Below are 14,701 nucleotides of genomic sequence, written 5' to 3'. Positions count from 1 at the left end.
CAAAGAATCTTAATGGAGTTCAGGTCTAGACTCTGTGCTGGACAGTCTATGTGTGACAATGGTATCTCGTGCTCCCTGACCCACTCATAATCTTAGCCTGAAGCAATTTGGCTTTGTCATCTCTGAATATGATGTACTTCGGTGAAAATGTTTTTACTTTTATAATTAAACAGCCTTAAGTTCTACTGTTGTTTTTCTTCGATTTGTTTTCCCCAAACGTTTAATTGATCACTGATCACCGTCATTCAGGATTTTTCATCCAATACATTTCTCCCTGGAAGACAATGGTTCCCCACTATCTTTTTTTAAAATATCTATTTTAGTAATACAATGGATACTTCTCAGCCCACTTCCTGGACAGCAATGTCAGTGTTGTTGAAAAAAAGCGTTGAACAGGATTTGGTGGAATAGGTGGGCAAACATGTAACAGCAAATCTTTAAAAATCCAACAGGTATTCCTTTTGGCCCAGACTGATCAGTTTATGAATGAAATTTGCATTTCTGAGAGTATTTGCAGTAACAAAGTACAATTTGAGAAAGTAAAGGGAGAGGAAGCCTCCCTTTACTCATTTGAAATGAATGTGAGTCAGCAGGCTTATCCCAGCAGTCAACATCTGGAGAGTGTATTAGCTGGTTACTGAATCTTTGCACAAACATAAAAAAAAAAAAAAGCTTCTCAGTTCGTCTGGTGAACTGGGCCAGTTGAGGTCAAGTGTCTGCATACTTGGCTGTGTACTGGCTCGCTATCTGATACAATGAGTGAGAAAATCTGCTTTTGGAAGATTGCTTCTTTGTTATAACAACGTATATTAGATACAAACTTTATACTACTGGAAAGCCTGTTTATTTCCTTTTTAAATGGCATCACACTTGTATGAAAAATTCATTTTTGGAATGAGCAGCAGAGTGTGAGGTTTGTAGTCATGGAAAAATTCCCAAATCTTCTCCATAATTTTCTGTCAAACAGCTTATTCTGCTGTTTACTCTTGCATTGAGCTTTGAGCACCCCAGGTGCTGGCAACCAGGCGCTCGATTGGTGCTTGACTAGCAGCACCTGTAAACATGGAACCTGCTACACGAGTCACTTGGTGTGCATCAATCATGCTATGTTTGGCTGATCTGGAGAAGGTCCCTGCCAATGGGGAACTGAAGCTGGAGTTCAGCACTAGCTGCAGCATTAAATGGAGAGAGTCCCAGCACCATCTCCAAACTGAAGGCTAAATTCCCAGGCAGCTTTGTGCTGAGATTAGGCACATTTAACCCCATTTGGACAGACAGTGACACATGGTGGCCCAAATCTACAGAAAGATGCTGATCTGGTTCCGTCTCAGTACCTGGATCAGTATTTTGGGGCAAAATTTGTACCACAGCTGGCTTTTGTTAATTTTTTTTAGTCTTCCTGAATTTGTGCCATTATAGAGCTGAGAATTAACCTCATATCAACCAGTTATGCCTTGGTGTGTTTTTTTTTATTTAAGTTTGCACTTTAAAAGAAGCAGTAAAACATTCATTGAAAAGAAAAGAAAAAACAAGGAATAAAGTTTTAAATGATGGACAATATGTGTAAAATAATCATTTTAAAAACAACAGGGCCCGATCTAAACTTCGTATAGCTCGGACCCTAATTACAGTGCAGGGGAGGTTGGAAACCCTATAAGGACTTATCGAGAACCTCACTATAATCCAAATAAACTCCCAGATCTAAGAACTTCGCAGTTTGGCTTTATGAGATGTTACTTTGTTTTTTTTCTATGTGCGTTCAACTAAAACGAGAAAAAAACATTAGCCACCAACGGTTGATCCAAATCGCTTACTGAGCCCTTAGAGGCATCATGTTAAGAAGTTCAGATAAGTTCAGTTAGAGCATTAGCAGAGCTCAACGTGGACTTAAGACAGGTAATACATAATGCATGTGTTATACTGAAGAGGACCTTGTGACGCCAGTGATCTCATCGCCGCTTCTGTCAACACACAGCTCAGCTGATGAACCAATGTCTCTGGTTATGAGATGTGTACTTTTGGGTGCTTTTTTAGGCTGTATTGCTGGCATGTAATCTGAGGGAAAATTCTACCATGGAAACTGTTTACAAGTTTAAAAGAGCCTGCAGTCTGAAGAGAAAAGAGTAAATAAAAATAAATATGGAGTAAGATTTTTGTCCAAATTTAACCTTTGTGTAATGATGAAGCTAAAAGAAAGATATAAGTATTATGTTTCAGAGAAAATGATGGCATAAAGTTAAAAGCAGACATCTTTTTGGAAAGCAAATGGTAAGGGTGAATGGAAAAACTAAAACAAAAGAAAAAAAGATAACAATTTGAATGTTTTCCCCATAAGAATCATTACCATAAGACCTTTAAAGGTGCATCAATTCATCTTTCCACAGATATTTCTCACACATACACACAAATGAATTATTTCCCCAACACACCCTCTGCAATGATGGACTTAAAGCTTGGCAAAAAATTAAGTGCACACTACCACCTAGTGGTCAAGTCATGGAAGTACCAAGCCTTGAAGTGCATTTATATATTTCCTTTACTTTTTTGGAAATCACCCCTGTGATGGACTGGTGACCTGTCCAGGTTGTACCCTGCCTCACACTCAATGATTACTGGGATAGGCTCCAGCTTACCACGATACTGAATTGGATTAAGTGGTTAAGAAGATGGGTGTTTCGAAGTCCAGGTGTTAAGGGGTTTTATGAGGAAAATTCACACTAGATGATAATTAGATTTCAATATTTCCATCCATCCATTCACCCTCTATATCAAAATGCATGGTCATTGGGCCTATCCAAGCAGCTTCTAGGAGAGAGGCAAGATGCACTCTGGTTAGTTTACCAGTCCATCTCAGGGCTAATTCTTGTCATTTTTAGGGGATAAAAATATCTGGTTCCTCGTTTTGTTGAGCCCAGGATGAAGTGACCCTCCATCCTTTGCAGTAGTGAATGAGAGCCCACTAAGTGTAGCAAACTGCGCAGTCTTAAGCTTTTTCATAAAGTTGGTGTCAATTAGGGCTGGGCGTTATATCGAATACACTCGAGATATTGTGGCTAGTCCTCTGTGCGATATAGAAAATGCCTATATTCGTCATATTCGAGTATCCTGTTGTCACGCAGTTGTTTTTAGCTGTGGGCGGGGTTTTCTCCCTCCTCCTCGACTCTGCACCGCTTTGCACAGAGAGTTAAAGCAAGCGCACCTCGTTACGTACATAACGTGAGCTACGTGCTACGTCATGAGAGGCAGCGTGTAGCCACTGTTACCAACTTGGTGACTTTCTCGTTAAATCTGGCGACTTTTTTTTGTGAAAAGCGACTAGCGACAAATCTAGCGACTTTTACCGGAGTTATTAGAAACTTTTCTGGTGTTTTGGCGACTGACTTTAAAGCGCATATTGTAAAGTTATTGTCAGAATGAGAGTCTCTCCCCGTCCTAAAGCACTCAGTCGCTCCGGCTGCAGCTGCAGCCAGTCAGAGGAGCAGAGAGGACACCTGCACGACTCCACCTACAGTCACAATGAACAGCCAAATCCGCCACTGATCCCGCTCTGGATTACAGAGTGGGACGTAAATTACAAAGTTTTTCACGTCACGCAAAAATAATTAATTCTATTTGATTACATTCACAGCCTCTGTCACTTACTCACCTCATCCACTGTGTGTGACACAAGCATATTTATCTAGCTCGTCATGTCTCTAGAAAGTACAGAAAGGAGTGGGAATCAAACCCTGAATTAAAAACTGGCTGGAGCCGTTTATTGGAGACGATACGAGGACATTCTGCCTGTATTATAAGACTGATTTCTACGCTAAACTCTGCGATTAAAAAAAAATACACGACAACTCAAAAACGTATCCATAAAGCAAAGCCTTATAATAGTTCATCATTTGAAAATTCACCCCCTAGAGCCCCTTTTTTCATACGTTGCATTTATTACATCATGCAAAGTCACTTTATTTTGTTTTAAAATGACATGTTTCTGCCACTGCTTTAACTGTTCAATAAATACGGTTTTGATCAGTTTGCTTCGTTACAATTTCATCCTTTTGGCATAAATGTTTAAAATCGGCAGATCTTAATTCAGTATGAACAATTATGTTTTAATTGAGACACAAAATCATCTTACTGATGTGATTGTAAGCACCAAAGCATTCATTCAAGGCTGAGGTAAATATTGAGATATATATCGTATATCGTGACAGGTCATAAAAATATCGGGATATTACTAAAAAGTCATATCGCCCAGCCCTAGTGTCAATCAAAACAAAAATGGGTAAAACCAACCAGGTTTGACCCCCTAACAGCCTGAAGGGCTTTCCACATCAGGAGAACTTGACTTATGAAGACCCTCCCCAGACTACGTTGACCTTGTCCCTCTTCTTGTAGCTGTTTACCAGGTTTTACAACGATATGTGGTTACTGGGGTATGAATGAACAGAAGGTTTCCGTTGTGGTCTGTTGTGTCTGTGAGGATCAGGTGTTTGCAGACATGTACAGAAGCTTAGTCTTTTAGTAAATTATGGTTACTACAAGCATTATATGTCTGTTCTGTAATAATGTTATTATAGCAACACATTTGAAAGCATTTTTCCAACACAGACACTTTCTTGTTGCCTTTTTTGATCACTGCTCTGCCCCCACCCTAAACATAAAATCAAGGATGAAAGTAACAAGCAAATTTCTAGTTAAAAACTATTTGTAAATCTTAAGAACGCACGCTTCTCTTACCATGTCTTTGAAGGCATTCTCGATGGCCCCAATCACTAGGCTCTCATGTGAAACTTTCTTTTCAGTGAAGAACCGTGTGGGTGGGGTGCTGGGTGAGCCCGGCGTGCCTGCAGCCCCCCGAAGCGATGCAGCCCTGGTAAGGGCACGGTTAGATGTTGCATTGAGGAGGTGATTGATTGGTTCCTCATCCAGGCAAGTAGGTGGTAGCAGATTGGGTGTGCAGAGAATTTCCATCACCTCTTGAAGGTGCAGGGCGATGTGGTGATGAAGAAGACGGGACGCCATGACGGCCGCTCCCGAGCCAGCGTGGCCATCAAATAACGCCCAGTAGTGAAAAGTAAGATCTTCAGAACTATCCTGCGTACAATTAAGAGCAGACATACATCAACCAAACACACAAGTAAACTTTCCCTTCCATAGAGCTGCATAGGACACTCAGATATGGTTCCCAACCTGGACTTTTTGGACAAAAAAATGAGTTTTTTTACCCATTGCTGAATAGTTTAAATTTATTTTATTGGGTTGTTTTTGTGTTACTGCACAACATAGGCCACCCAGGAACAAATTCTAGGCCTCTTTTTTTATTATTATCATTCACCTCCCCCAGTCCACTCCTGGCAAAGTTCATCTTCCTCTCAAGGTTACCAAGCACTGCCTGATCCATGACGGCTCCTCTCTACACTGCATTCAAAAAAGGAGAACTGCTGTAGCCACTTCAGCAATCTGAAACTATCAGTCAGTGAATGAATCTGGCTTTATCATCCATGCTTTAATCTGCATTTTTTAATAGACCTAGTTTGATGCACTACATCCTCCAAACCTGCACAATGTCCTCTGTGTTCAAAGGTGCCACATCCCACATGGTGCTTCAACAAAGCGTCCTGTGATCTGGCTTATTTATGTTACACCTTTGAGTTTGCCCTCTTCACAAACTCGTTTAACTCTAAGATCCTCTGTTGTCCTGAATTAAAAGGTCTACTTTCTGCTTCAGTGATGTTCCACACTACTGAGTCACAAATGATGAACGCTGAGACATGGAGTTGCATGCATGGGTGTATGCACTGAACAAGGCACAGTCTGTGTTTATGCACATACTAAACCTGATTTTCCAAATATAGATTCTACAGCACTAGCCTATGAAGTAGGCAAATAGCTCTGGAGAGGCTCTACAGCGTTCATACCGGTCTAGTATCACTGCAAAAGTGAGTCACGATGTACTTGCATGTGTTTGCTGTAGGCTCTGGGTGGGCCTGAGTAAGGTACTGGTGGGCTGAGAAAAATATTACACAATATTATTTTATTATAGCCACAAAGAAGTGTTTTAAAGGTGACAGAATCATCACTATGGTTATATATACTGTATAGTGTGTGTTTATACTGAATATTGAAGAACAGAAATTGAATAGATTATTGACTGCACCTTTCCTCCAAAAGTTAACAGCAGGCTATACATTTCATCATATTCTCTTTGCACTCCATCTAACACAATGCACCTTTATTGGGAAACAAGGTGGACTTCAAAACTCATTTGCATTTGAGAGCTGTCAACAGGCACTATGGTGTGTGAAGGACGTGGTGCTATACGCCCCAATAAACTGCTGATAGGACAGGATGAGGAGATGGTGGATCCTAGCGACACACTCTAGGGTAATTTTAAGGCCTAAATCATCTCTTTGTGTTACCTAGGAATCATAATTAAGCCTCAATCCCATTGGTATGTGTCATTATATGTAGTGACAGCTAATCTAGATTTCTGGTCCTTTGGTAGTTCGTATGATGACTAAAATGCAAATCCTGATTGTTGGCATGGTGGAAAATGTAAAAAACTCCAGATGGCAATGGACTCACCAGGTTGTCTCGAAGGCTCAGGCCCTCTCCATTAGGCAGTGAAGACCTTCTGCGGGCCATGGGGGTCCGGTTGGGTGTGGAGCTTCCCGAAGGTCTCCTCTTGACTACCAGCACCTCGCAGCATGCCTGGTCCTCATTTAACGTGCTCTTTCCAGCATTGATCACCCTTTGTAGAACAAAAGAACAGAACATAAAGAAGAGGTTTTTGTCTCATAAAATCAAGTGTGACAGGACATCTGTGAGATAAAGAAATATCACATTAGATACAAAAGCAGGTGTTTTAGAACTAAATATAAGATTGTGTCGATATTGAGGTAAAATAAATGCAGACAAACTGTGGTACAACTTCAGCAGGCAAAATGTTTACTGAAATGAATTATATGAAATCCAGTGAGGAGATGCATCTAAAAGTTGCTGGTCACCCCCATCGATCGGACAGGTAGTAGAGCAGTTCAAATCCTATTTCACTGGAAGCAATGTAGGTGAGGTGTCTTGGCCTTAGACACAATGACAGACTGATTGGGATGAATGTTTGAAGTTGGGGAGGCTATTCGTGTGGATTGGCTGCCATGATTCCATCAGTCTTGCCCCATAGCAGCTGTGGTTACACATGAAGCTTACCACTATAAGAAGTATAAATAATAGATAGATATGAAGTGCTTTCTGTCTTTTCAAAAGCGCTACAGAAATCTGATCCATTGTTATTCAAAAATCACAGTGTACCTTAGGAACTGTCGCTGACTTTGTGCTTTATTACCACAGTGTATCATCTTTAAATGACTACCTTAAGATGGGTAATATAACAGGTCACAAACCTCAAATATTCTAAAATTGTCTCCTGGACATAATTCATTAACTGAACTTCAATATCATATTGTCATCATGGATACTAGGGATGGGAAAATTGAATTGAAAAATCAAAAATCTGGATTTTTTGCTTCACTTTTTTTTTCTTTTTTTCGAATAAGTAAAAATAATCCATTACGAAATTTTTTCATTTTTATTGTTTTTGTTTATCTTTTAACTGGTCTTATTGTGCATTATGGCAGCAGAATAATGGTCTGGCTACTGTGTTGTTTTTTCCTAATTGAAATCAAGAAAAATGACGAGCAAAAAAAAGTTTTGTACATTTTGCTTTTGTTTTTAATCTATAAAAATCATCAATATCAAAGAATTGCGAGAATCGCAATTTAAATTAAATCGGCACCTAAAAAAATCTGAATTAAATCGATTTGGGACAAAAACAAATCGTCACAGCCCTAATGGATACGCAGCCGATGAATCTACAGCAGCTGTGTGATGCTATTATGTCAATATGGAGCAAAATATCTTTTCTAACACCTTATTGAATTGTTACTACCAAGAATTAAGGCAGTTCTGAAGGCAAAGGTGCTTCCAGCCCTATACAAGTAAGGTATACCACGTAAGGTGGCCAGTAATTCACATAAAAATTGAGTTTGGTTTTTTTTTTTTTTTTTTTTTTTTTACAATTTTTAAATTAATTTTTTAGGTCAAAGATAAATTTTTTCTATCAATTTTAAACGTTTATATATTTACATTGCAGATGGGGAAAAAGTTACCACATTTCTCCAGCCGAGGGTAAAATGTTTCTCTTCAACTATCTGATATGTATCTGTTCTGGAAAACACTTAAAAACAGAATACGGAGAAATGCAGACAACCTGCAAAAATGCATAGAGAAACATCTTCCACCAACACATTTAAAATCAAAAAGTGTGGACTCATTTTGGATTTTTTGATTTGAAGATATAAGTAGAGCTGGACATGTTGAAAGTTATCTGGGAACTGTAATGCACATGTCGCGTCTGCGCTAACACAGCTAAAATTTCTGCCAACCTAGCAAGAAACCATCCTGAGGTAAATGCAGAGCCAATACCCAAACGTAGCGCAGCAGCAAGCCAACAGACACTCAAACTTGCACTTTTATAGGCAGTTCAAGCTTTTGAAAAGAGTATAAATTAAAACAGTTTATCCAACTTGAAAAGTTTGCTGTTATTACGTGACACCCGGTTTGAATACAATAATGTGCAATTACTAATGTATAATGCAAAAAAGCTGAAGATGTCACTGAAATTAGTGGCAGCACATTCAAGCAGCTAGCAGATGTGCAGTATTTTTCCAGTCTGATAAAGTATAAAAAAAAGTCCACTGAGAACTGAAAAAAGTTTGACTTGACAATAGGTTTCACATATAACCATAAATTTTAAGTCAGCAGTAAAAATTTGTGTTTGGTTGTTGAAATCATTGTAAACGATCATTTAAAACTGCTTGTGTGGACTAAAGTACCGATGTTCTCAAATTGAAACCCAACAATAATGACGTTGCATTTTTCTCTGTACTACTGAGTTACATTTTGCTTCCCTTTAGACTACAACTTGCAGTCTGTGCAGCACATAGCTGGTGGCAATTAATCAAACAGACGCTGCTGATTGAAGAACACAGCTGGGAGCAATCATCTAATTTGACATATTGTGAATTGAAGCAGCTTCAATAAAAGCAAAGTTCCACCATAAAATTATGTAAAACTTGTTAGTGCATCAATAGCACAGGGCAGAGTTACATTGAGAATAATCTCTATGTGTACATGGCTGTTGTGAAAATCAGTAATAAATGGAAGCTGTCGGTATTAATAGGGCTGCCGTGTACCAGACACTGGAAACTGGTGCATACAACAGCAGCAAAGCATACTGGGAAGCTCAACCCACCACAACGTCGTCAGTATTAATAGGGCGGCCATGTACCGGACACTGGAAAGCAACTTCCAGCTCATTATGCAAAAACTGACCAATGGTTCAGCTGAATTTTTTCAGTGTCCAATCCACATTTGGTTTAAAGGGCTTTCCGCCAATCACAAGCCTGAATTTGTTTTTCCAAAATGCTAAATATCTCAAAATCTACTAAAGTTTGCCATGACAAAAGTCATAGCTTCATTCTCCCGAATGTACCTAAGAGCAAGCGCGAATACGATTATGTGCGATTACTGATGTAGCATTCTTTCCAGTCTAATAAAGTAGAAAATAATTTTTTTTTTTATAACCCTCCCAAAACCAGATCTTAGTCTGTTTCACTGACCCTTTCTTAGTTTTTCTTTTTCATAAGCAAAGTGAGATAATGTTTAGAAAAGAGTAAAATAAATACACTTCAACTCAATGAAGGTTTGAGTCTCATGAAAGTAGGGCAAAGGACAAAAAGACATAAATATTGTGTCAAACACCACCTGGCAGATGGTGGAAAAACTGCTGGGATGTGCACAGTCATGGAAAAGCACTCTTCTGTGGCCCCAATGTAACTCTGCTAAAAGTCACTTCTCAGACTCAAACAAGAGGCTAAATAAGCACAGGATCAACACTGTGCAAATGCACATATGTGGTTAAAGAAATCATTTCACAGTTTATTTTTAAATCAGACAATACAAAAAGCTATATTAAAGAAATATTTTAGAATTTTATCATTAAAATAATCATAAATTATATAAATTACATTATCATCAAATATGCTATTAAATTTAATTAACTAACATCGGGAACCTTAGAAGAAATTGGAATACGGTTACATGTTGATATAAGTAATGATCTCTTTCTCATAATCGATAACATTATAATTAATAAGGATGAACTTGCACTTCTACTAAAGAACACATCATACAGTATGTCACTGGCAAGTTCCACCTTTGCCAGCTTGTGCCCCAGGTGTTGACAACCAGTTGATACATTGGTGTTGTAGCATGGATCCTGCTTCAGCAGCCATTTGGTAATAAAATTCAAATATGCAGAAGCCACAGAGAATGCCATGCCAACTGCATGATATCAATTTTTGGTGGAGGAAGTGTGACAGCAGGGGATGGCATCACCCTCACTGGAAATACAATGCTTTGAGGCGATCACAGTGCAGAAACAAGGACATGAGATTTTGCATCCAGTGGCGATCCCATTTCTCTGCAGTCTGGTACCAAATTTTTCACCACAGTACATTTGGCGCAATCCTCGTTTAACTGATATGTCTCTAGGTTTGATTAAGCTCATGGCGTATGTGTTAGCTTGGGAGTAGCATTAAAGGTCTTGCCAAAACATTAATTTTTGATTAATCTTATGTTTAGGAGGTTTAGCCATCCCTTAGTTATGCTGCAATAGGCTTAGACATCCCATGATGCACTGAGCACTTTCTTTTCTTCTCTCTGCTCCTCATCTTCCATTTATAAACATGATTGTATTTGCATTTCATCAATAATAAATAATTAATAAGTCATACAGTGTATTAGTTTGACTTCAGTTCAAAGTCACTGAATGCTGGTGGGTGGTAGTTATCACTGTTGCCTCACTATTAATGTGCGGAAACACACATTATGGTGCCTCTAAACTGATCCTACAAGTGAGCATGAGTGTCCTTGGTTGTTGCTGTGTCTATGGTGGTTCTATGATGGACCAATGACAGCTGGGACTGACTCAGTCCAGCACTGGAGGCCATCCAGTCACTCTGGTTTGGGGTAAATTGGATACAAAAATAATAATTGATGGATGGTAGAGTCATTATTTTTGCTACCCCGAATGTGAGTACACACACAAAAGCAGACCACCATCTATGCATGACTAAACCTGGTGTGGGACCACCACTACAGTTAAACACAACACGGTGCCTGTGGGGACACAGCTGTCTGTGCCCAAGTCAAAACAATGGTTAATCAGATGTGCAAATATCTTCTAAAAAAATTATTGGTTACTTCATCCTTTTTTTTTTTTTTCCCCCTTTCTCAGTAGTTTGTCTTTCTGTCAGCTGTAGTAATGTTGCTGTTCAATCTTTTGACTGTCTATGATTAACACCGACATAATATAATACCAATAATACATCAAAAGAATAATGAAGTGCTTGAAAATGAAAAAGTGTTTGGTTACTGTTTGTATGTTTGTTCCAAAGACACAGCTGCCGTTTCTATTGACGGAGCTTTGCACGAGGAGACAGGTTGGCCTGCCCTAAAGCAGAGATTTAGCTTTTACTGGCTGGTGCTGGGGTATTCTTCAGTCACTAAATTTATTTATTTATTCATTTATTTATTTATTTATCTCATCAAATCACCCTGACAAGTAGATAACTCCAGCCAAGGATTGTCTAACTTGCACCTCTTGCTGCATCATCATGAGCGAAAACATCTATTCTTCCCCACCTGCATCGGGCACTTAATTCCACCTTCACAAAGAAAAAAATACAGCTCTGAAATCATAGTTTTTTTCTACATAAACAGTAGTCTGCTAACTGATTCCAGAGACTACATCCTGAGTTGTCCTTGGGACAAGACACTAAACGATCGGACAAGACACTAAATCCTACATTGTCAAGGTATTTCACGAGTATGGTCACGAGTATGACTGTGTGTCCTTGATGAGAGTTTATTATATTAATATTCAAATGCTGTACATGTGTGTCCGTGTGTGTGTGTGTGTGTGTGATTGGGTGGCATGTAGTGTAAATGCACTTTGAGTGCTCAAATATGACTTGACCATTTAACCTTTTACTTAAAAAAAGAAAAATCAATTTAAGAAATCATATATTCTCTGGAAAATACCTGTAAGTATACAAGTATACAACAGAACTATATTAAAAAAAAAAAAAACCACAAGAAACATTTTGGGACAAAACGGATGTGTTATTCCTTTCTGACACTGTGTATACATGAATTTGCAAGACCAAAGTATTGCTTGGAGTAAAATTCACTCGACCCTGGAAGATCACAAGATTAGCAACAGTTGAGCTTCCAGGCCTTTCATCTATGATGTGAGAGGACTCGTCGTCCACATCTCCCTGAGGCTTGAACTGTGACCGAGAGCCAGGCTGTCATATTTGGTTACCCCACTTCTTCACATCTGATACAGTGGCATGGCCTTAATCATCTCGTCAGAGTAACATTCCTTCTTTGAGTTTCATTTACACACAATCTGACTTTTCTTTAAGCATTAGCAGAGGGTTTCTATACTTATATGCACATATTATTGCATAAAGAGCAAAAAACAAACAAAATACTTCCAGACTTATCTATTTAATATCCAATAGTTTTCTATCATATCTTTAAAGCTACGAACAAAGACTTGATTAAAAGGCCCCTTGACATGCCTTTAATAATTTAATTCTATTTGTCATACATACACTATGATGTCATGTATCAATCACAACCACCAGTGGACTTGAAGCTCATCTCTGTTGACTGAAAATCACTTTTCCACTGTTTGTTGTGACTTTATTTAAAATTTTGCACTCTGCTGAACTATACTTTACAAAGACAAACTGAGTTAAATGCTGCAGATTTAACAGTAACTGGAGTGTATGTTTTTATAACTGAACCCTTAAATTTGCTCTAGAACATTCTTTGCTACCATCTTGTTTCACAACCTAAATCAAACACAACTGATGCCAAATTGTGGCTAAAAAAAAAACCTGGAGGCACAGAGTACAGATAATTATAGGGGCTTGGGGTATGCTATTGACATTCTGTTCTGCACATAATAGCTTTGAATATACATCCAATCCTTACCTCAATGTTTCTTTCATATCTAATCAAATTCAGCTAAAAAAGAGGGGCATAAATTTTATAATTACATTTCCAGATTAACACATTTTATCCCAACTGTTGAGTGTTTTCCCCATATTCACCGCAGGGGCCACTGCTTCTTTATGCATTTGCTGCGGTGTTTTCCTTTACAAACGTCTTTATTTTACCCTAAATGTATTTAAAATGCTTTAGTGTTGAAGCTACGGCCCGGTACCCTTTGCTTTTTCCTTTAAAGTTAAAATATAATTATTTTGTATAGATTATTGAAGATGATGGTTGAGATAATCCCATTGTGGCAGCTTGACCGTAGCAAGCAAACCATTCTGCATTTTACCTCTGTAGAATGCACACTGTCGTACAGATTGTGGAGAGCCATCATTAACATGAAACGGTATTACAATGTTCTTTCCTGAAACCAATGTGCTGTGGTAATGTAGGCACAACAACACAAGAACAGGCACTGCATCATGTGACTGAGAACTGGGAGGCTTTGTATGAGGTGCTGCTCATGTGTCCATGTCCATGATGCTCACTTCATGTGGCCTCTTTACAATGGGAAAATAAAAATAATGAAAAATGGAAAAAGAAAAAGAGGAAAAGAACCCCAGTGAATGGATAGTACTCAGATGAAATAAAATATAAAAAATGGCTTAAAGGCTACTTTCTTTAACTCGACTCACAGTTTAATGCTGAGTCTGTGGACTTGTCATGGTGTACAAATGTCTGCTGACTTGCAGACAAAACAAATGCAGCGGTGGCACTGGTGTTTAGATTACAGACACGCATATTGATCGAGGATTGATTAGACAACTGCTGAGGCTGCACATTAATGGTTCTGGGTCAGTGAGAAAATGAATGAATGGCTTTGTAACAGTTGATCTTGACTCTTTTAATACAACTCTATGCCAAGATGGGAGGGAAGACACAGAGACTGTATCACTAATACAGGAAATCATCTGCTTTATACATATGAAGTTACTCAAACGTTTACTCAGAGTAAAATAAAACTAATGTCGCTACAATGAATAGGTTTAAGTGCTATCTCAGGTTGTGTATGTGCACAATCTGCAGTCAATATGTTGGTGCTTTAGTATTGACAGTCATGTTTTAGCTAGCTTAATTCCATAAAGGTAGAAAAAAAAAAAAGGTAGAACACATTCACCAAATGCAATCTTAAAACTATGAATATGAGTATAATTTGCTAAAAAATTCTCTCTTTTCCTTTCTTCAATTTATCAGAATTTATGTGCAGGTTTGATCCAGACACCAGTTATTTGGTTATCCACTGATAACTACCGTAAGCCCCAAAAGAGATTCATCAGGCCAAAGCTGCTGATTTTTCTAGCCTTAGCCCTTCAACAGACTGGTTTAGTCTTACAACTTCACCTTTGTTCAAATTTTATTCTCTCCATGAATCTAGACTTGGCTTGTGTGGGTGTATATATATTTATGTGTGTGTGTATGTATATATGTATGTATATGTGTGTGTATATGTGTGTGTGTATATATATATGTATGTATATGTGTGTGTATATGCATCTGTGCGCGTGCATGCATATATATATAT

General features: G+C 38.4%; 1 protein-coding gene across 1 annotated transcript in view; it reads right to left on the bottom strand.

The window, feature by feature from the left end:
* Positions 1 to 14,701, bottom strand: part of ppm1h (protein phosphatase, Mg2+/Mn2+ dependent, 1H) — a gene marked incomplete at both ends in the record, with an annotated part of 37,205 nt that overhangs the window by 15,902 nt on the left and 6,602 nt on the right. The window contains 2 exons of the mRNA XM_079255440.1: positions 4,729 to 5,085; positions 6,580 to 6,742. Of these exons, the coding sequence (XP_079111566.1) occupies positions 4,729 to 5,085; positions 6,580 to 6,742 (520 nt within the window). The remainder of the gene's footprint in view (positions 1 to 4,728; positions 5,086 to 6,579; positions 6,743 to 14,701) is intronic.

The sequence above is a fragment of the Telmatherina bonti genome (genome assembly GCF_933228915.1).
Source record: "Telmatherina bonti genome assembly, chromosome: 2".
NCBI classification, from domain to species: Eukaryota; Metazoa; Chordata; class Actinopteri; order Atheriniformes; family Telmatherinidae; genus Telmatherina; species Telmatherina bonti.
Note: the sequence above shows the minus strand (reverse complement) of the source record. Positions and strands in the feature narration are given on the sequence as shown.